The sequence below is a fragment of the Drosophila gunungcola genome, assembly GCF_025200985.1.
Source record: "Drosophila gunungcola strain Sukarami chromosome 2R unlocalized genomic scaffold, Dgunungcola_SK_2 000004F, whole genome shotgun sequence".
In the NCBI taxonomy this organism is placed as follows: domain Eukaryota; kingdom Metazoa; phylum Arthropoda; class Insecta; order Diptera; family Drosophilidae; genus Drosophila; species Drosophila gunungcola.
The window spans coordinates 4,098,530-4,121,925 of record NW_026453167.1 but is presented as its reverse complement, the minus strand read 5'-3'; the positions used below and the strand labels follow the sequence as shown (position 1 = coordinate 4,121,925).

Below are 23,396 nucleotides of genomic sequence, written 5' to 3'. Positions count from 1 at the left end.
ATTAAAAAATTATATATATATTGCCGAACTACGATAAAGGGCCGCACTATTCTTACCGTTCCCAGATATCGAATCTTACTTGGTTAACTCATGTGAGCTAACATAAAATTCATCTTAAATGAATTTCAATCTAAAAGCTCCCGTTCCCCCAGTATTTTCTTCTACACGCGCCACTGGACCTTACACGGCATTTCTTTCCCATTAACCCCATCGATTCAATTATTTAGACAACACAATGCTATAACCAGTCAAGTGCAGAGGGGGAGGAACAAATAATAAAAATAGGAAAAAACTAAATAGAACATTTTTATTATCTCAGCGACGCCTTGAAATGCTCCGAATCTGTTCCGAGCTTGCTAAATGTACACTTTCCAAAAAACAGTCCTTTCTTAGTCATCGCTTGTATTAACAAATTGCGATCATGTTTTTCTATGTACAGATCAACTTGCCTACATACAATCATTTTCTTTACACTTTTTGAAACTCGATATTTACTGAAAGAAACAAAAAATTTGCTTCAACACTTTTTATCTTTGATGTTTTATTACTCAAACATGAATCGGTTTTTTTCATAGTCATCTTGTTTTTTTCCTCGAAGCTATAATGTCTATTAAAGCAAATTTAAATCGGATAAATGAGACTGTTCTTACATATTCATAAAGAAAATTTCTTATCAAAAGTTTAAGTGTGCAGAAAAAACGTTTTCTTAAAAGAACGAGGAATTTAATTTCTTATTTGATTTGATATGTTTATTTCTTAGACTTTTTTTTCTGAAAAATGACAACCATTACTGGTTTGAGCTATTGAAGTTCAACCGTATAAGCAGAAGGCCAGCAGACGCTATTTACTTCAGTGCTTGGGTGGAATCAAATCTCGTAAATCTTTAAAATCGTAAACCAAACAAATGCATAAGAGCCGAAATGAAAATGTTCAATGTTTATTATTGTAAAATAAACCAAGAGAGGCGGACCGAAGAGCTCAGAAATGAGATAAATGAAATGCCAAAACTTCCGGGTCATTGCCTGAACGCAATAGCAATGGCAAATGGAATGGCAATGGCAATGGGGAAAAGTCGAGTTTCCACTCTGGGGCTCTTCTCCTTCTAAGGGCCCTTCAATTTTCATTTTCCTTTGTGATGCAAACTAAAACCCAAATATCTGCGTGTAGTTAAAATAAATTGCAATCAAACGAAACTAAGCAAAAACACGCGGAAATTATATTATTTAAATTTCTTAATTGCTAAACACTGTAAATTCCTGGCATATACCCTTAGATTGTTTATCCAAATACCCTGCCAACATTCTGCGGAGACCGACATAATAACCATTAAAGCAATTACAACAATTATAAACAACAATATCGAAATGAGCAATACAAAACGCATGAACTTGAAAAACAAATTTAAGCATGCTTGATCCAATATTTGGGCATCCAGGTCTTAAAAGTGTCTACGAGAAAAGCTCCAAAAACAGCAGCAGAAGCAACAGCACCCGCAGTTTCGTTCATTCAGCATCAACTATACGCAGAGACAAGTGTTACTGCTCCAGCGTTTTCCGCTTGGCCGCCTTTTCCGAGTCTTTAAAGTGTTCTCCCAGGTAAGTCCACCTAGATAAATGCAAATTAATTCGCAGTACGCTAGTGAGCGTTTGTGCACAAGGGGAAATAAAAAGTGTGTACCATTTTCTGTGTAGTCAAATGGTTGTGTACTTAAATACAACCAAAGAATATATATATATATTTAAAAATTATTTTATATTCAAACAAATAAAATATTTTTTATATGTTATCTTGGGAAAGCAAAAAGGTTTTGATATTACACAAAAAAAATACATTAAATTTTAAATTTTAAAGAATTTTTATTTGCCGGAATTCCAAATGGAATCCAAGTTTTGGTGAGATGTTCATGTGTCTGCACATTGCAGGGCGATGGCTGGCATAAATCTCTTACCTGAAGGAATTTTCTAATATCGCGAAGGTGCTGCATACCAAGCGGTGCTTGAAATGAGCAATTTGCCAAAACTTTCGGCATAAATTGTTGCCCAAAGTATCCGCCCCTTAAAGCGACGCCTCTGGCAGCCAGTGTGTCAGTGGCGTGGCGCAAAAAAATTAACAGAAATTAGGCCTGAAGTTTGTTGGCAAGCTCGCAAATGTGTTGTGGCTTAAAGGGATAAAGAGCTTTTGCGTGGAGCAACAGCAGTAATTAACATTAATAAGACTCAGGCTAGTGGTGAAGGAGGTTTCGGGTGGGTATCATGGGGTTTTCGGGGGGAACTAAACTGACGACTGAGTGACGAGCCTCACATTACTCATTCGCAAGACGTATGCATGTGATTTAGTGGGAGGGCCCAACTTGCCAGACAACTGTTCTCTATTCTTTCGTTTTCCTTCTCAAGGCCACGCGTTTTGAAATATGCACATAAATTAGAAATAATGTGCGTGCGACTTGTTAACACGCCCGATGGAAAGTTATTTACCAAAAACCCACACACAAAAACACGCACAAACTTTTCCCAGGCCAAACTTTAACCCCCGAAATGTGTCCTGTTGTGGCCAGTGTCAACATTTCAATAGGCTCTTAATTGCCCCATGGAAGGGCTTGACATTCCGTAGAGTGGCTACAACAAAAAGATTGATACATTAATTAAGCCAGGGCCCGGGCTATGAAAACTCCGGCTCGATTTTCCTTCTCTAGCGGGACTTTCATTGTTGCCGCTCTTAATTGGCTTTCCCGGGAGCGGAAAAGGTCAGCGAAGTTTGATTAAATTTTCTTTAAAAAAGCTTAATTGAATCCTGATTACGGGTTAAGTCAGCTTCCTACGCACAACTACGGGTAACTATCGGAAAATGCGAAAATCCCAGGTCGTTTGGCGACGTTTTATTAACGTGCCATTGACTCTCAAGACTCTAAATGTTGCAAAAATGTCAGCCAGTCAGTCAGTCAGTCAGTGGGTCGTGGGTCGGTCGAAAGTGGAGGAGGCATTCGATTGAGCGTGTAAAAGTGGCTCAGCAAAAGGCAACCTATACGGCTAGAAGGATGCCAAAAAACTTGTGGCAGCGGCAACAAAGTCCATTGAAGCGCGAAATCGACTTAATGCATTAGTCGCCGGGAGTGGAGAACATCAGAAAGACACGTAGAGCAAACATTTGCGGCTTATGAGTGCGAGTATATGGGAATGGCAACGTTGCCGTAGTCGGTAGTCCTCCCGGATAGGTGAACATAAAGCCCGGCGGTATAAACTTGAAAATTATGTCAGGCTGTTGGCAACAATGTGAGCGTGAATCTGGCGCCAAATGCAAGTGCCACCAGAAGTGGCATAAAAGATGGCAAAATGACAAAATGGCAAAATGGCTAACAGAAAGTGGATCCCGAACAGCCCAGACTTCGCATATTCATATCGCTTCATTGCTATGCAAGTTGGTAAACTTGAGAATCCGACAACAACAGCCAGAGCGGCAATAAGAACGTCAACAAGTCGCAATAAAACACAAGCAAACAAAACTCACTAGCCAGACAGAGAAGGCATACAGATAGGAGATACATCTGCCACCCATAGATGGAGATACAGATACAATCTCAGATGGGACGTCTGGAGCGACAGGGCAAACAGAAAATTCAAGGTTCTTAAGATGAGTTTCCTGATTAAGATAAATACACTGAAAACTTGGCGCACACACTTCCATTTAAGCGAATTGCGTCATGAAATGGGAGAATCTTGTCGTATTTTAATACCCTGGCAAAATGATTTATATAGCAGGCACGTGAAATAACATATCATATCTTTTAAAGGTAAACAAATAAATCCCCGCGTGTTTACCAATAAAATCTCTTAACAAATAATGTTTTAAGTGCGTGAAATTTTAATTGCAATATTTAATTTATTTACGGCTTAAGAGTGCTTCAGTTTGATTGCAGTTAATCTCTTTTATTGACAGAGGCCGGCCGCCACTTTAATATGTTTTTATCCGAAAGGTTTTTGACTTGGGCCAGGCAATTAAAATGTATTTTATTGTTCTTCACAATCTCAGGCCGTTACCATAATAGATAAGACTCTGCGAATGCGATAGCAACTGAATAATCTGTTTGCCGATTCACTTATCCACGAGCGAAAGTTTTCAGCTCTCACCTAGAGAATCGAATTAAACAGTCCAGACAGATATATGATCTGAAAAGCAAAACAAAAATATTATTACCAGAAAAGCCAAACAGAATGCACTTCTTTGAAGACAATAAAAAAGAGTGTGAAAGTATTACTCAATGGTTAAAGTTTATTGGAAGAGCTAACATGAAATATATGGGTTGGAAGCACGTGCATTTAATATATTTGAGTATTTGGGAGAGGGGTCAAATTTAGCTGATAAAGTAGGTGCCACAGCTGACCATTCAAACATAAAACAAAGATTACTTTGATTGGATTTTGTGCCATCCCAAAAGAAGCTAAACAGAAAAATATGCAAGTCTAATCCACATATTGATGGCCAATAGAAAAAGTCTCATGTTGATGACTCTCAATAACACATGGCCTGCCATTTAATCACTAATAACTGACCTCGGTCTATCACATTAAAATACCAGATTTATTGGGTTATACTTTTGCACAAATTGCGATAACTAATATCTGACTTTTTGGTTTTTCCAGTTTAAACAATCCTAATCATATAGTGCAATTGATCATAATTATTATGCTGCAGATATCCGTATTGGATTATGGTCTCATAGAAATTAGCAACATAAATCAAAATGTGTAGAAAATTGCGTTATAGTTGCTTGCTCTTCTTATTTTAACAAATGTCAGAAAGCACTATTTCAAATTTTATCAATTAAGCTGACCATAATATTAGCATGCTCCATATATCATACATATGTTGATTTTGGTCTGTTATTATTTCACTCTGTTTTTTGTGCATAATATAAAATAGTCGCTTTCGTTCGCTTTCTATCTATCGCAAGTCATAATGTGCACGTTTTTATAACTTTATCAGAAAAGCATTTTTAATACAGATGTGCTGAAGCAAAATAAATTTGTCGCATGTCATAAACAGAACGCTTTTGCGTTTTTTCCTCGTCCGGAGGTTCTTACATTTTTAATGAAACACAAACATATTTTGTAATAGGTTTTATATTTCACTCCCTTTACTCTTTCCTGCACCTTCGGCTCCACTCGCCCGCACACAATTCACAATTCATTGTGCTCGGCAAGCGTTTTGAGTGCCTGGGCGGCATGTATATGTATTAGCAAACATTGGGCTCCTGAAAGTCCGCATTTGCGGACCCTGTTAAATGCAAATCCCGTGAATTGCTGGCCAAATACCTCTTCCCACAACCCATCCAGCGTTTATTCAAAGGCATATTGGCGATTTGGGTTTTGGGATCAGTTGGTCGCTTTGGGTGCCATTGTGTTCCATTTGGCCGAATGTGCAAATATGGCAATCGGTTTAAAGTTTAAACAAGCTTTTCACATTAAATCGACAATCACACAAACACACCTTAAAAGCGGACATAAGCCTCTTAATGGCCAGAAACCCGGAGCATCAAGCACTGCTTCACCTAACACCCATGTCGCATGGCACACACTGAGGAACCAAAAACTTGCAGCGAAAGTTACGTGCATAAGAAAGTGGTAAACTTATTTGCACCACACGTCTGGAGAGGTCCGGGGAAAAGTGTTGACATGTCATTGCAACGAATGGGACAGCTTTTGGAATTTATTTATGCGCGTGACCCCGTGAAAGGGAAGGCCCGAACAAAGGATGGGTGAAATTCAAACATAGGGATAAACATAAGGGCGAGCAAAACTGTCTGACCTTGGGAAATCGTGTTAAAAAGTGGCAATCATTCTGCATTCACTTGAATATTTAAATGAGCTTAGTACAAGGCTTAGAAGCAAAATTTCATGTAGTTTTCTGAGTGAGTAGTTTTCTGAATAGTAGATCTAAAAATGGTATATTAATTCAGCTTCAAAAATGAAATTATTTTAATAGTGGCAGTTCCTTTAAAATAGCTCCCTTATTCAAATAGCTCCCATGAAACACAAGTTTCAGATTCACGGTTGATAATTGAGTGTTATAAATAGTGGAAAGTTTGGCTAGTTCATGCTATTGCCATCAAAAGAACCGGTCGTAAACCGGTCGCAAATAAAATTCCTTTGTGTTTCGTGAGCTTGACACGCACTGTTGGAATTGGACATTTTTATAGCTATAGCTTTGGCCATAACATGGTAGAGTGATATTAAATATTCGACCATACTAGAGTTCCATGACTGACTATAAAAACTAGTCGAATGCAATTAAGTGACATTGCTTTTACAAAATTTTAAATTAAGTATTAAAACTTTATTTTAAGCTTGGGAAATATGCACAGAATAACGCATTTACACCGCCATAAATTCAAGTTAGGATATAAAAGGGCTGGTTTTTGCACAAACAAATTGTGTATTTTTTAGATTGCAATTTCGAAGTTGTGCTGTTTTTGCTTTTGTTGTTCTTAAAGTTTGGTTTCCTGACCTCCAAAACTTGGGTAACCTCAATTCGTTGTACTGACTGTTTTTTTGTTGGTGTTTTATGTGCATTATTACACATTTACTTGCATGTACTGTCGACTGCCCTGATTTCACGACTTTTGAAATTGTCTGCCCATGTTCAAAGCTTTTTACAGGGGTCGCCAGTTGCGCCGTTTGCGTGACTTTTCATAGCACGTGATTAACTTGCAGCCGCTGACCCTTCACCACTTTTTCACCATACCATACCCATAGCATACCCATACCCATACCATACCATAGCATACATATCTGTGCGCGCTCGTATGGGGTCAGCATGCAAATGACCATGGTCCACCGCGTGTTTGCATGTTATAAATACTTGCAGTTTTGTATATGGGGCTCGCCCCGGCTTCCCAACATTTAGCCCGTTGTGTGCTGCTTTTAAATGTGAATTTTACGGTTTTCACCTGCTCCTTTTCACTCGGTTACCTGGTACCTGTTGTTGCCCATAACTGAGATTGCTTTTACATTTTGATGCCCGAAGTTACCGCTTTAATGTGCTGCCCGCAAAAGTGCGCTACGAAAAGTAAAAAAAGTGAACAACAGTGAAGCTTGTGTAAATCTGACTTTTCTTGGTTTTCTCGTGTGAAACTTAAAACAATATTTACCATAGTGGCTAAACTCTTGTTTTTAAGAGTTAAATGCGTGCACAGATGGCAAGTAAACAGCGAATTTCTTTGGTTTAATGTCGTTTTCAAGCGTGCAAATTATGAACATACAAATTTTAATCGATTTTCAATTAAATCGATTTCATTGTATGGTAACATAAGTTTTGTTAACCTTACTCTTAACAGAATACCAACATTCAACATAGATTTAAATATTGCTTCCTAAATAAATTTATACCTTGAATGAGAACGTTTGGTTTTATTTAACAAACATTCAATGAAACAAAATTTATTTGTTAGAATTGTGAAAATTAAATGCTTCACTTCAACTACTTTTATCCAATTTTATTGACTTGATAATAATTCTTGATTGAACTGGAAGTATTTAAGCTGGGGCTATGTGTATATTGAACAGCTTACCTTTGGATTCTGCATTTTAATTAATACATTCATGAGTCTCTGTTAAACTGTAAAACCAACACGAGGCAATGGAACCATGCAACAGTTGGATAAGCTGCTCAATTCCTTACTCGATAATGAGTTGATGTCTGATAGCAAAAGCAGGCAGCCGCAGAAGACCAGGCGCATTCAACGACAGGCAGTTTACAAGGCTGACTCAAGACAAACCACAATCGTCTGAGGTCTGAGGGTGAATCTGGGGGGGACAACAGCTTGGATGCCAGTGAGCCATCCCCAACCAGGACATTAATGTGCAGCTGCGCCACTTGCAACTGCCACCGTGGGCTGTAAATTTGCTGGCATTGTCGTCGACGCTCACAAATTGCCACCAGGAGCTCCATGTGTGCATGCAAATTAGCTTATTTAAGTCGATGGCGGCGGGAGTGTCCTTGGGCGTCTATTGATTGCTGTTTAGCTTAGTGTGCCAATATCGACTCGTTGGCACATGTGGCAAGTGTCAAATGTGTGCTAAATGCAGTTAGTTGAGAGTCTGTTAGCGCCATTTGAGGCGAAGAACCTGCGTCTCCATCCATCAGTAATTAGCATAAAAAATGGAACAGTGTTAGTCAATCAGTGTGATCATCGATACATTATAGAGGTTCATTATTTCCGATTTTATTGTGTAACGTTTTGTTCACGTCCATTGTACATACCATTAAATGGTTGATAAATCACATTCCACCACATGCCGAGGTAAGGACAAAAAAGCACAAAGTCATGCAGGACTATAAATTTAAGGAAGGAATGTAGCCTGTGTAAGCCGTTAAATACTCTATTGTGAACTTGAAATAATCCTTGGTAGCAAAGCGGATTTAAAGTGACTGCAGAGACTGGCTTATAACCGATATTAATCAATGTATAGTAATAGTATATAATTTCGTTAATATATATAATGCAATATTAACGATTTAAGATTTTTTGTGGCCTTACTAGAACAAGGTGTTTTATTGAATTATTATAAATGAACAACCACAATCTAATATACTGTAGTTATCCGTAATGTACCTGAAATATCCTATCGTTAATGTGTTCGACACATAATACAAAAGCCCACAAATGGAGTACACAATGCATTTGTTAATGCAAACAAGAAAGTAAATTCCGCGATGGGATCTGTTCAGTTATTTGTGGGGTGAAACTGAAACTGGAATGGCTACTCCATTAGAGCTAATCTCCGGTGTGCGGTGATTGTTTGCTTTACGCGGGGCAGAAAAGTGTTCAGCGTCGGCTGTCCTGGTTGTTTTTGGTCGGTGGCTTTGTGGTCTTTGCCTGACTGGTGTGAAAACAGCCACAAAATGGCCATAAAACATTACCCAGCAATAATAATAACGAAATCAGCCAGAGCTGAGCAAACCAAGCTCATAAAACAAACACAAACACCTCCCGCGAGGGACGCGACAACTCGACTATTTGTGGGGTATTGCAAGTTTACCTTCTGGCATAACAGTTGAGAGGGCAAACGCAAACACTCGACAAAATTACAAATGTTCGAGCAATATGCAGAAAAACCATGTTTTTTGAACGAGTTAAAATTATCTTGAATATACAGTTTTTTAAGGTGATATCTGTGACGTCTTTTATCAGTTAAAATTCAATTCATCATAATTTAATTTTAATATTAATATTTAATATTTAATATTCCAAACAGAACGGAAATCTATGGCTTTTGTAGTAATTAAATCTATTTACATGAATTTTGAGAAACTTTTATTTAAATCTTATTAAAATAACGTTTTATTACTTAATTTGTCTTCTTAAATGTCAGTCATTTATTTTTCCTAGTGCTCAAGACCCAAAACTGTTGGCCAAATTTGTGTCTTGGCGCAGAAAGGGTGGCTGAAATTCCACCGCGGTCCTAAGTCAACAATCCCGGCAATTATAACCGGGATTTGTGCGTTGTTATGGCCACCTGCTCGGAATCTCTTAATGCAGCAGGAGTGCATCTCAGAGTCTCTGCAGGATGCCGTATGGCGCCCATTAGTGTATGCTAATGAGTTGGCCGCGAGCAAACTCCCGTTTGTCGTCAAACTTGCAGGCGACTCAATTGCGTGCGAGTACCATTTAATTTTGGCACACAATGTGCGCTAATTGAAAGGCGCTCTCAGGTAGCTCCAGGATGCTCCAGGTAGCACCACATTTTCATGCTCAGTTCAGCTGGTTTCGGTTTGCCTTTTGTTGCCTGCCATTAAAGGCGAATTGCTGTCGGTTGGTTGCATAAATTGAAAGGAGCTGTCGGTGCCATTGCTCCTGCTGCTGCTTTTGCTGCTCGATTCATAGAAAATTACGTATACGCATTCGCACATGTCGTCGCAGTGGGAAAAGCAGACCCACATCTGGTGGATGTGGATGTGGGTGGATAGGTGGTTGTGTTGCCTGTATACTCCTAAATTTATTGCTGCTGTTGGTGCTCCCATTGTCGTTATGGCAGCATTTGTTGCGCTACTTTCAGTCTTCCAATTTGTCGTCGGCCAACTTTGGCCCGATGTATTTACTTTGCTGCCAGCCCTTGTCTATGCTTTTGGGACAGGAAACTCGTTTAAAAAAGGATTTCGGCCCAAATTCTGGTTTAGCTATGGCCTTCAATTTCTAATTTGAGCACAAATTCGAATAAAATGAACCGAAGTCCATCTTACATAGCTCAAACAGACCGCTGCCATCATTTTTCAGACAGATGAATTTAAATTTGGGAAATTGACAGGCAGATATAAATAGATAATAAATCTATATATCCCACTAACTATGCATATGCAGTAAAAGTCAGAGTTTTGTGACAAGCATACTTGGAAACGAAATACTTTTAACTGTTCAATATAGGTATTATACTGTTTAAACCTTTTCTATATGAAAATATTAAAGTAGTACTGGTTTATAATCGTAAAGGTAACTGCAAAAGTATATAAGTTTGTTAAGTAATTTAATCTTTTTTGCTAATTGTTATTCTTACAATATCCCGCATTCTATGACTAAGTTGCCATTCCAGATTCGGGTTTTTTTTTTAGTCATACACATGTAGTCTATTTTATAAGCCAACAAGATGTTTCGCAAGTTTCCAAAAAACAATTTGCCGTCTTTGTGGCAACAGCGGCTACGTCTCGTCCAAACGGTGTCTAAAGAAGCTGTCAAACAACCGGAAAAGTCCAAAAAATTAGGTCCAGATAGGCCTTCCATCGTCGATCCACCGAAGGGTTATAGGCCCAATTGCAAGACCAAATTTGGGCCACTTGATGACTGCGATCGGATCTTCCAGAATCTTTATGGACGCCACGATTGGCGATTGCAGGGAGCCTGTGAACGGGGCGATTGGCATCGAACCGGGGATCTCCTGGAGCAGGGTCCCGACTGGATAATGGAGCAGGTGAGCAAGAGTGGACTGCGCGGACGTGGAGGAGCCGGCTTCTATGCCGGACTCAAATGGGAGTTCCTGCGGCAGACAAAGTCGGAAAAGGTGCCCAAGGTTGTCATTGTGAACTGTGCCGAAGGAGAGCCGGGTACCTGCAAGGATCGGGAAATTCTGCGCCACGAGCCGCACAAACTGATCGAGGGCATGCTGCTGGTGGGAGTGGCCATGGGATGCTCCAGGGCCATTGTATACATCCGCAATCGTTTCTACAACGAGGCGTGTAACCTGCACTTTGCCTTGGCGGAGGCCTACCATCATGGCTTGGTGGGGGACAGTGCCTGCGGCTCAGGGATCAAGTTCGATGTGATGATCCAGCGGGGAGATCGGTACTTGTGTGGCGAGGAAACGGCCCTGATCAACTGTTTGATGGGTGAACTGGGACGACCTCGTCGTCGTCCGCCCTTTCTCACCGAGAAGGGTTACTTCGGGCATCCCTGCTTGGTGATCAATGCCGAGTCCATTGCCGTGGTGCCCGCCATTCTGCGAAGAGGTCCCGACTGGTGGGCAGGATTGGGTCGCAGTTACAACACGGGCACCAAACTATTCTGCCTCAGCGGTCAGGTCAACAATCCCTGCACTGTGGAGGAGGAGATGTCTATACCCCTGAAGGATTTGATAGAACGACACGCTGGTGGAGTGAAGGGCGGTTGGGATAATCTGGCGGCCGTATTCCCAGGTGGTCTGTCCACACCCCTGCTGGATCCTCCAACGGCCGCTGAAGTTCTAATGGATTTCGATTGCCTAGCGGCGGCGGGCAGTGGTCTGGGCTGTGGATCTGTCATTGTGATGACCAAGGACATTGATCCTTTGGCTGTGATGCTGCGTTCCATTCAGTTCTTCGAGAAGCAGACCTGCAAACAGTGCACTTATTGCCGGGATGGTGCCATATGGCTACCGGAAATGTTCGCCCGATTCGTCAAGGGTCAGACACATCCGCACGAGATCGACTGGACACTGGCCATAGCGGATAAGATCAGGAATAGCAAACCCATTTGCGCATTGGCCTATAGCCAAGTTAGCGTGGCCGAGAGTCTAGTGCGAATGTTTAGCAACCAGATAGAGCAAAGAATCCTTAAATATGCTAAGAGATCTTGAATTTCCTAAATTGTTTAGCTATTTACTTATTTAATTTAATATAATTAAATTATTAATACTTTATACTTAGCAATTTGCTTTGAAAAATCACAAAACTGAAATGTATTATTAAATGGCAAACATTTGCCTTCATAAATTATATTTTGTGCTTGCTCCCAGATAATATAAGTCGATTTTATTAATATGCGAATTGATGAGTTCTCGAAATGCAGAGGCAGAAAACTTATATACAAAAATTGTTTATTAACAGCTTATTTTTATATGACCACAAGATTTACGCCCACATTATTACTTGTACTTATATACTATGACCAATTTTGGCGACACACTTTTGCAAATGAATAAGGAAACCAAATAATTTATTTGCTCTTATTCTTCTAATCATTTGGAAATAAGTTAATTATAATTAAACTTTATTAGTCTGCAGAAAAATCCAGCTGACCTATGAAATGTGAATACAAACGGCCACTAAAACTTATTGTTCAACGATAGATAGAGATTTAATTAAGATGAATGGCTGGCTAAGCTCTGGCTAATGCGGTCAAAAAGAAATAAATCTTGGGCTACTTTCAGTGAGCACCACAATCCAGACCAGCCAATGGAAAAAATGTTTCTTCTCTGGGCTCGCAAATCAATGATGGCACACGGCGAATGATGACAATTTAAACGGCTATTCAATCCGGTCTGTGGTCGTTGCTTCTCGTTAGTTAGCTGGTTGCTCTTGGATTTCACTTTGCGGCTGATGAGAGCCATTATGTTGGCCATGTCCTGTCGAAAAAAAAAACAATCAGGGAAAAATCATGAAGGATGAAAAGCATGTGAGAGTGGAAGTGTAGTGATGGAGGTGGGTCAAAATGGCAGAGGACACAATGTTGACATAAACAAACACCAGGGCATTTGTCTGCGCTTGAATGATTGCAGAGACAAGAGCAGCAAACACGAAAAGATTTACCCCCAACACGAGGACGTGTCCATGTGCCCCTGAATCGTGTTTGTGGGTCAGTTTACCCTTGCCATTATCCTTTCTCCGGCGGCTGCTTGCATTGCCAATAATCAGGGCTGCCCAGATACACAGCTCTTGGCCCCGCTAATTTGTTTGGCTCTCGGACAGCGCTGAAGATGGAGAAAGTGCCATCCGTATTTACGGGCCAGCAGCGAAAGTGTTATTTTTTTTCTGTTTGAGTTGGCACATGCTGGCCAGGATCATTTCTCATCGCCGGAGGCAGCAGCCTGCGTCAGTCTTATCTCAATTAGGGACCCATTCATCCAGGCAGGCGAGCACTCCTGACACTTGACGACAGTGTCCGCAGAGGTGCCTCAAACCACAATTGGCAATGACTGATGGCCATACAATTAACAGTTACGGCCACTTTGGGGTTACACTTTTCAGGAAATTTACAAAAAATAACTACAAATTTTGCAAACCCGTTGCAGAATTATGCAGGATAATAGTATATAAATTAGATAATGATTAAAGAATTAAATGTAAATGCACTCTTATGAAAATCAACAAAAAATTACTAGAAACATTGGTAACCAGTTGCAGAATTATGCAGGATAATAGTATATAAATTAGTTAATGATTACTGAATTAAATGTAAATGCACTCTTATGAAAATCAACAAAAAATTACTAGAAACATTGGTAACCAGTTGCAGAATTATGCAGGATAATAGTATATAAATTAGTTAATGATTACTGAATTAAATGTAAATGCACTCTTATGAAAATCAACAAAAAATTACTAGAAACATTGGTAACCAGTTGCAGAGTTATGCTGGATTAAAATGTAGTGGTTAATTTTATATTACATACCATAATAAAATTATTTTTTAACTTTAATTAATTGTTACGTAAACATCATCATCATCGCATGGCCATTAAAACGTGTTTAACGTGTCCAATAACAATTTATAAGAGTTTCTAATAGTATATCCTGTAATCAATTTACAAAAAATTGTTTTGATGCCAATAGTATATAAATAATAAAACACATTAAATGCTTAAATGTCCTTTATTGACTGCACTCGTAATAGGATTAAGCCCATCAATCCCACTAGGCAAATTGAACAAGTGAATGAAAAAATGCCACTTAATTACTTTTAATAAAGGCAGTTTTTTTTTCTTTTTTGGCGGAGACACATATGAGATTTTCTTTTGTAAAGAAAATTGTTCAGCGAAAGCGAAGAGGATTAGAATCACGTTGTAATGAAACAAGTGACGAGGACAACGGAAATAATGCGAAGCTGGGGTGAGGCCACTGTGCACATGCCGGGGCACATGGCTCCGGTTCTGTTTCTGGTCCTGGTTCTGGTTCTCCCGGAGGCGGACTGTTTCATCCTTGTCTCCTTTCCGTCGCAATTATTTGCGCGCCAGTGGGGGAGAAATCTTTAAACAGTGACGCAAATGCGGGCTGGCGTATAAATTTCACACCCAGCGCCCTCGTCGGACTTGGCAGACTGATTGTGGCACTCAAGAACACTCCTCAAGTGGTGGTCCTCGTGGCACACTGCAAATTACAAAAGAAAACCGCTGTAAACTTGGCGACCAAGTTTGTTGCGAATAGTTGCGGTACTTAATCCACGATTGATATGGCTTTCGCTTTTCACTTCAGTTAATCACATTGCCACCGAGTAGTACTCTTGCTTTCATCATCATCGAACGAACAACAAATTAAAGAAAGCATCCCAAATAATTTGAGACAAACACGCACACACACATTGCCTGCCAGGCAATTGCTTATTAAAGTCCAATTATAAGTTCGAGCCATCATTAGGGGGGGAGGGTTCAAGGACCAACGATAAAATGTCTTTTGTTCATGCATAAATTTAATGACGCGTTATCTCAATTTTGTGCCTTACTGACTGCACAAAAGTTAATCACATGTGGGTGGAAATCGTATTTAGATATTGATTTTGTCGTCTACTAGCTTTTTTTCTCTTCATCCTGAGTGTTCGTTGCACACATCCACCGCCCCAGCTCCAGCGGATTATAATGCTCGAGCATAATCTCGAATGAAAGCGAATGTCTCGAATTCCGCAAATTAAGAGCACCATCCAGACGCAGGACTTTTTCTTCGGCTCTACTTTACTTTTGCTTTCTCTCGCTTTTTTGGCTTTTCTCGCTTTTCTGGCTTTTTGCCTGTCGTTTTCTGTTTCTAGGGGTGCCAGGGTGCTTCGTGTTATGGCACTTGATTCATGCTTAGCCGGAATACTTGGCATAACTTTTGCTGTTTCCAGCGCTTATTTTATTTCACTTTCTGGCCCAGCTCAGCTCCGTCCGATCCGCCCACTCACGTCCTGTCCAGAACTTTGGCTGCTGCTCTGGCCAGCTCGCATTACTGCAATGAAGAACAGCTCAGCTCAGCTCAGCTCAGCGCCCGTCCTGTCACTTGAGACGGATACGCATTCGGGATTGGAGACGGCGACGGCGACGGCGACGGAAACGGAGTCTGCTGGGCCATGTGCCACATGCCCACGCATGGGGAGATCAAATGGAGTTAGTCAACGGTCGAAGGTTGCCGCAAGGGGTTGCAAAGACTCTATGAACAAAAAATACACAAATTCGTTTGACATTAAAAACGTTTTAAGCATTTTATTTCCAAACTTCGTATTTTTGTAATACTCCAAAAGGAGTTATTTAAGAGCCTAAGTTTGTCGGAAACAAAACAAAACTCAACGAATACAAAACCAAAACTCGGTGTAGCATTTTGAACATTAAATGTATATGTACATGTTAATTAAAAACTTCGTACAACATCAAATCCTTTTTTGCTTTGATTGAGTCTAATTTGGTAATAAAAGGGCTTGCCAAGAGTTAAAATGGAGTGATTTCTTAATTGTTTTATTTATACAAAAAAGGATGTTAGATGGATTTACATTATGATAAACTCATTTGAGTTTTGAAAGAGTAGCATACAATCTACCAGATAAGATTTTTTACTAAACTATCTTTATTATATTATATATATTATCTTTCCAGAACTACATCAACCATTCCGCCCCGATCCGCCGACACCCTCAACTCGAGCTACACATGTTGGGTAAATTCACATCGAATCATGTCCAGGTCTACCACCAGTACTCGCGACCAGTGCCCGTAAAGAAACCCGTCAAGGTAAGCTCTTGGGGATCTTGAGTCTTCGTTTGTTTTCGTTTTCGTTTCCGTTACCGTTTTCTCGTCCTGTTTTCCTTAAGCAAACACAATTAGCATGCATTAACATTAACAAAAAAACCCTTTCATTGGCATTCCTTGGAGAGCTTCATAATTGGGTGCAAGGTGAATGGGAAAATTCCATTGTATTTATTTTGTTTTTCAATTTTGTGTGTCCTGGCATTCGTTTTCGTTTCGTTTTTCATTTGTTTGTCCCGTTTTTGTTTACACTGTTGCCGACGCACAAAGGCGGGTTTTTAATATGGGGAGCTTGTCTCAATTTTTTTTAGAGAGTTAGTGCTTTATAGGGGATTTTCTCGTACTCGTTTCCTGCATGACAAATCCCCTTGCGGAGTATTGACGCACAGCACCAATATCCTTCTGCATGCCTGCACGCCAAATACAAAGCGAGACTAGCAATACCAAGCCATAAATAATTGATATTTCATAATTGTTTTTCTTAACCCTGCAGGCCAAGAAGCCTCACTCGCAGGCGGAAATCAATTGAAGCGGATACCCAACGTCGTCGTCCACCGTCCACCGTCCACCATCCCACGTTCAACGTCCACATCCACCACATCCACAATCCTCCCAATCCTCCCAATCCTCCCACACTCCTGTTTCAGTTGTTTATGTGTGCGTGTCTGTGCGTCCGCTGTGGACGATGTTGAAACAGAAGCGTTTGGCCAAGCAGAAACCCAAAGCGAAACCGGTAAGCAAAATCGAACTACCCGAGATCGAGAGGTATCCGAATATCTTCTCAAACTCCCCTCCACCATTAACGCCTATCTCTTCAGGTGCTTTTAATTTGATCTATATATATATTTCACCCATCCACAACCCAAACTCTTCCTCTGCTCTGTGCTCTATAATTGCTATTTGACTGACTGCCAAACTGCTTTGTTGTGGAAAGCTGAACTATTTCGCTCTATAAATTTCCTCTTGAGTTTTCTTCCTCCCCCCCCCCTTTCAATAGCCTTGTTGGAAACTATCTAGTGTAGTCTGTAGCCAAACAATTGCCAGTTCTTGTTCGTAGTTTCTTTTTCAACTATATCGTAGTAATTAGTTGGCCCAACTTTTTGGCCATTTAACGTATTTATTGGATATCTATTTTAAGTAGCTTGCTTCTTCACCTAGACTTTAGCTTACTTAATTAGGCCTGTTCTTGTTTTCACTTTTGCCACAACAATTTGCAAATGTGAATTAGTGCAATGACTTTACATTTTTGGTACTAGTATATATGTATATTTAAACATTTTAAGTTTTGGTCTTAACTGTTAAAAAAAAAACTTTTTTATAGTTACCGGAATGCCGACTAAAAGAGAACTGTAGATTACATTAAACTTAAACTGTAAAGTATGTGTTTTAAATATTTTTGTTTTGTTTTGTAATTTTGTCACATTATCTTATAGTTTCTTTAAGCCATTTGGTTGATGAATTTTAACTTTTATATGGAATATAATGAGTTTTAAAGATTTTAACTGTGATTAGTTAACTGTTTAATTGAATAATGATTTACAATTTAAGTTGCTTTATGAATTGGTTTTAAATAGTTTAAGATTTATTTTGTATGATTTATGAAGTACAAATACGAAAAATACTAGTACTAGGTAGATTCATTTATTTGTGGTTTCACTTAATCAATAAAAGATAAATTGCAGGAATTAATATTAACGCTAGTATATGAAAAGTAAAATGTTTAAAAATTGTCAGAATTAAAGTGAAGATAAGAACAAGCCTGAAAAATTATGTAGGGAAGAAAGTTCCACTTGCCGCCTGAAAGTATGCACCAAAACCAAAACTTTAGATGATTGACACCTGTTTTGTGAATGTGGTTGAGAGTATCTGGTTGGGTCTCTAGTTTCCTCTCTTCTCGGTCTTATCATGAAAACTATCCAACATTCTACTGACAGCTGCTTATCAGTGTGCAACGAGTTGGGGGCCAGCTGTTTGACTTATTCGCCAGCAAAACTTCAACTGCTTGGCCAGGGGGGCCAGCATGAAAAACTTTGAAAATCAACATAATTATGTCTTTCATATTTTTCCGTTTACGATGGGCATTAAACGCTTTTAAACTGCTAAAGTTTGGATTAAAATTTTTTCCAGAGTTCACATACTGAAACGAAACACTTTGAGATCGCTGAGAACGCTATGAGTTACTCTCTGATGGGGCTTATCGCTCTCGATTTTTTTTCTGTATTTGGTTGTATTTTTGTCGATAATATTGCCGCTATATTTGCGCCGCTAATTGACACCGCTCGCCTTGGCCGACTGGCAAGCTCTCCGCGGCGATGGCTCAGTGCTCAACGCGGCTCCGGGCGAGCCAAGCGGGAATCGCTCGCTCCGAAAGCGCCTACACCGCGAGAAAAAAGGCGGTCTGAAAACGGAACAAAAATAACAGTCTCAAAAACTGTATGTTTTAAACCAGAAACATTTTAATGTGTTCCTTTAACAAAGAGTAGATGATTATTTCAATAAGTTTTCAAAAAATTTACCTAATATGTTAGAACCATTTTCAAAGCTAAAAAATAAATACTAAACTAAAAAAAACTTAAAAGTCTTTTGTTAAGTAAAGAATATTTACCGTAAAAAATTTTTTTGTATAAAATTATCTGAAAAGAAACCATTTCTTAAACATTTTGTTTATATTGTTACAATATGTTTAAGCATCTTAAAAAAATTATCTCTAAGATCTTCTTTTATATACTCATCATTGTAATTGTTTAAAATGAGAATCTTAAAATAATTAAACATTATTTTTTTTTAATTCAGACTCTTAATTTGAATTCGATTTAAATTTATAAAATATTCCAAAACTAAATAGATTGGTATTCATTACATTTGCAATAAAATGTAATTAAAGTACCGAAATACACATATCCGAACTCTGTCTCAAGAACGCACTATCGTTTTAAGAAGTTTATTCTCGGTGTACGCACAGTAAGCGTTGTTCGCCGGGAGATTAGATTTGTCGCGTGAGTGAGTTTCGAGCATGTGGATACCCCCAAACCCGCGGAGCAAGTGCATTTGGAGCTGACCATGTACTTCGAGACCAAATGGATGTTTGTGAGTAGACGGGCCCTGCATGAGTAATTGTATTTAATTGGCGATTGTATGGCAGAGAACTGCGTCTTGTGGGTTTTTAAGGTCTAACCGGTCTATTGGTGATTCGCTTGACATATCTATATTTGCTGTTTCGGTTTCTGTTTCTGTTGTCGATGTCTCCGCCGTTCTGTTGTCGTTTTGTGTTAATCAGCAGCTGTCGACTGTGAAGTAGAGAATTCCGCTACGAAGTACTCTCGCCTGAGAGATGGCAATTTGGCTTTTAGTGGGAAAAAATTACACTCTTATTGTTTGAAATGAAACAATAAAATGCGTGTGTGAATAATATCGTCTTATTTTATGTCAGTTCAGACTTATTAGTGAAAACATTTGATCATTTACTCTAGTTTATTGCAATTCTTTAATATATAGAAAGTAATTAGTAAGTTAAGCAATAATATTCATCCATGTCCTTATGTTACTAAATACGTATAACTAACTTTAATTAATCAATAATTTATATTAAAAATTGTTTATGGTAAAGTTTAACTACTTAAATAATGCTGGGAGCTTTAATTAATTGTTTTAATATTTGTTTAAATTTGAAAAATCTAAAAGCATAGTTATATTGGTCTTCGATCGACATAAGTTTTGCAAACTATTTTGGGCAACTTATTTTGTTGTTATTTTATTCTCAGGGGCGTTTCTTAGAAGCACTCGTGGAGCACGAATTGTGCTTAACCCTTAAATTGTATCCCTTTTTGAATGGATGTTTAGCAGCTCTGCTTCGGAGCCAGTGAATAAACTTTGTTAGGGGAAAACTGAGAAGTCAATTTCGCACTTCCTTGGAGACTCAGCCATGCAAAAGCGCGACTTGGCAAATGCGCTGAATACCCCCATTGCCACTTCGCTCTTCGAATCCATCACCACGGCGACGTCTTCTGGCGTTTTGCGAGAACGAATGTGGCACTTCATCAGCCATGGCAACAGCCGCAAGACCAGCATCAGAGCCCCCGAGCTCCCGAGCTACACCATCAAATTTTCCACTTTGCGAGCCCGCAAGTCAACAGCAGGTGAAACACTGAAGGACCATCCGTAACCCTTTCTATCGTTTATTATTCGCCAGCTTGCATTATGCACGATAGGATGAGATGACGGGACTTGATGTGCGTATTAAGTGCTGTTTATGTTGCACAACTTTTATCGGGATCGACAAGACAGGTGGCCCGGCAAATTGCATCCTGCGGCCGAACATCATCGGGCTGCGGTTTAATCCTAACTGCGAGTGCATCAATTTTTATGCCCGTCTCCGGATGGTAAACTTAATTGGATAACCGCATGTGCATGGCTCTTTTATTTCACTTCCATGGCATATTTCCGAGCTTGGCCATTGTTTCTCTGATTTCCTGTGGGAGTTCAAAAGCAAACTGCCTAATTAGTTTAGCAATTTCCGACCAGAAAGTCAAAGGGGTAAAATCTATGACCCCTGCCTCCAATCCAATCCATTGAAATCAAGAACTCCAATGAAGTGTTAAACAAAAGTTAATTAATTAAGTTGCTGCTGCTGTTATAGTGCTCTTATTTTATATTTTATATTCGGTCGTCAATGGCTATTAGCCATGGCTCTGTTGTTCTGCGGCCCGGCCGTTTAATTAATTTGAAATATGCCACATTTCCTTCCGCATCCACTGAACTGTGTTTTATGCCCACACAAAAGTTTTGTGGCTCTTCGGTTGCGCCGGAGGCAAAAGCTTTTATTTTAATAGACGCTGCATGAAACGGCCCCGAAGAGATGCCAACATGCATCCACATCCTGGTACTCGTATTATAAAATGGCGCATATATATGGCTATGCTTTATATGGCTACATCGAATGCCCAAAGGTTTCGTTTCGGCAGCAGATAAGCATAACATTCTTAATGTTTCGCCCCACTTTTTGCGGCTCAGCTCTCGTCTATTTGGGGGGCTAAAAGTTTAATTGGTTTTTCTCCCGCTCGGAGAAATTGTTCGGGCGTGACCGTGGGAACTCGGAGTTATGAGTTGTTAAACTTTGCCCAACCATTTTTATTCAGTTCATGTAAACTTGCAGTTGATGTGTCGTTTTGGCAGTTAGAAAACCACATTTTAAACTATTTAAAACTGCATGGAGTACAAATATACTGAAATCGGAAACGAAAAGTCCTTCGGATGAAAGCTAAATAATTAACTTTTTACATTCCTTTTAGCTCTCTCTAAGCCTTTGCGCTTAGAAACATGATTGAAGTTTAAATATATATGTTTAGAGTAAAGGAAAATGATGTTCCATTTTATATTTGTTTATCTTGCTTACGATATGCTATTGAATGATTTTTACATATCTGTCGTCTGTTAATGAATTAGGGTTTCGTATTTAAACTGCAAGAATATTAGCTTGTAGATCTTCTTTACTATATTCTTCTCATTTGTGTTGAACAATTTAAAATTAATAAACTAATTCATTAACAGAGATTTTTGGTTTTTAATTATTCAAACCAGTTTCGAGTAAAGTGTGGACGTGCTTTGTGGTCATTTTCTGGTCTTAGTCCTTGGTCCCCAATTCATTTTTGTGGTAAATATCATGAATTCAGTGTGTGAGCTCGTGAACTTGAGCCCCACCTGTGGCCACCACCTGCAGCTGTCACCCACGTGTGTGGCCACCTAGAAAGTGTAGTTGCGAAGGTGCAGTGCAGACACTTTCCTGGTTGCTACTTGAGTGCTAGCTGCAGATGTAACTGCCAACGTTTTGTATCAACACCAGGCAAAGTACTCAGACCGAGTCTGTCCTTCACAATAAGCTACGGGCCAGAAGTGTCAGGATGATTTGCGCTCGGTAATTCAAAGCTAAGTCAACCAGTAGGTGCATACTTTCAGGACAAGTAGCCTTAACCTTTCAAATTAGAATGTAAAATTGAACACTAATAATATTAAATAATTGAAAATGTTTTATAAAATAATTAGAACACATTAATACTTTGATTTGAGTACCTTTTGTCAAAGAATAGTTATAATCAAAGCGGTCTGGTAGTAAGTCAACTTAGTTTTGCCCCCACACAAATGGTATTCCGAACGCAACGGAGAAGAGCGTTTTGTTTTAAGTCTGAAAACTAATTTTAAAAACATCATATTTTTCTTCTATTTTCAACATTGCTTTGCACAACACAAATCCCACATATGTACACTGACACGCCAATCTATGCGTAAAACTCAAAAACACCCAACGAAAACGTGGTCCTTTTAAAATATATATTTATTTTCGACCTTGATTTGGATTTGATTTCGTTCTGCGACACAATGAACAATCCTTATTATACATTTAAATTATTGTGCTATGATATGTTAATTAATCTTTTTTGTGTTTTCACACTCTATTCTCCCACATACACCCGCCACACCACACAAAAAAAACAACACATCCAAAAAAAAAAAAAAAAACATTATGAATAATATGCCAACCACGATATGTTGTTGAATTTTCAATGCACCATTTCGTGTGTCTGTGTGTGTGCGTGCGTGTTCAAAATTGGCGTTCGAAATTGCACAAATGATAAAATAATAATATATACCAATATTGAAACATCAAAAACAACGATTACCACGACCTCTAAACGACGACAATAAACCAAATCTGCAATGTGTTTGTGACACGTAAACGTTAAAACAACTTGACAATTGTAAAATCTAAATGTCACTGTCCACGTACACCCACAAAAACAAAAACGAAAACAAAACCATACCGAAACTAAACCAAACGAAACCCTTAAAGATACCATGGGGACTGAAAAAAATCTGTTGGGGTCTGATAAATATAACCGTGCCCAGGGTAAGCAATCAACATTCCACTTTAATTTGTATATCATTTAATTGTTTTCGTTGTTCGTTCGCCCACAATTGCTGTTGTTAATTATAATTTGTTTACTTAAATTTATAAACCTAATCGTTTGCATTCGTAAAATAGCCTACTAATGTGCACTTAACCCATATGCTAAGAAAAGGTATTTTAAATAAATATTTCATTGGATAACTGAACTAGAGGCTGGGCTTTCATTGGCAGCAGCGCTTCCTTTCATTGAGCTGCCAAAAGTGATT

General features: G+C 39.1%; 1 protein-coding gene across 1 annotated transcript; it reads left to right on the top strand.

Annotated features, from left to right (window-relative positions):
- Nucleotides 1–10,562: 10,562 nt before the first annotated feature.
- Nucleotides 10,563–12,129, top strand: LOC128253785 (NADH dehydrogenase [ubiquinone] flavoprotein 1, mitochondrial). The gene has a single exon (XM_052982464.1). The coding sequence runs from the start codon at nucleotides 10,638–10,640 to the stop codon at nucleotides 12,096–12,098; it is 1,461 nt and encodes a 486-aa protein (XP_052838424.1). The 5' UTR covers nucleotides 10,563–10,637; the 3' UTR covers nucleotides 12,099–12,129.
- The last annotated feature ends 11,267 nt before the right edge of the window (nucleotides 12,130–23,396 follow it).

What these genes read in the sequence shown, in the direction of transcription:
- LOC128253785 (XM_052982464.1), top strand. Translation starts at nt 10,638, where the DNA reads ATGTTTCGCAAGTTTCCAAAAAACAATTTGCCGTCTTTGTGGCAACAG.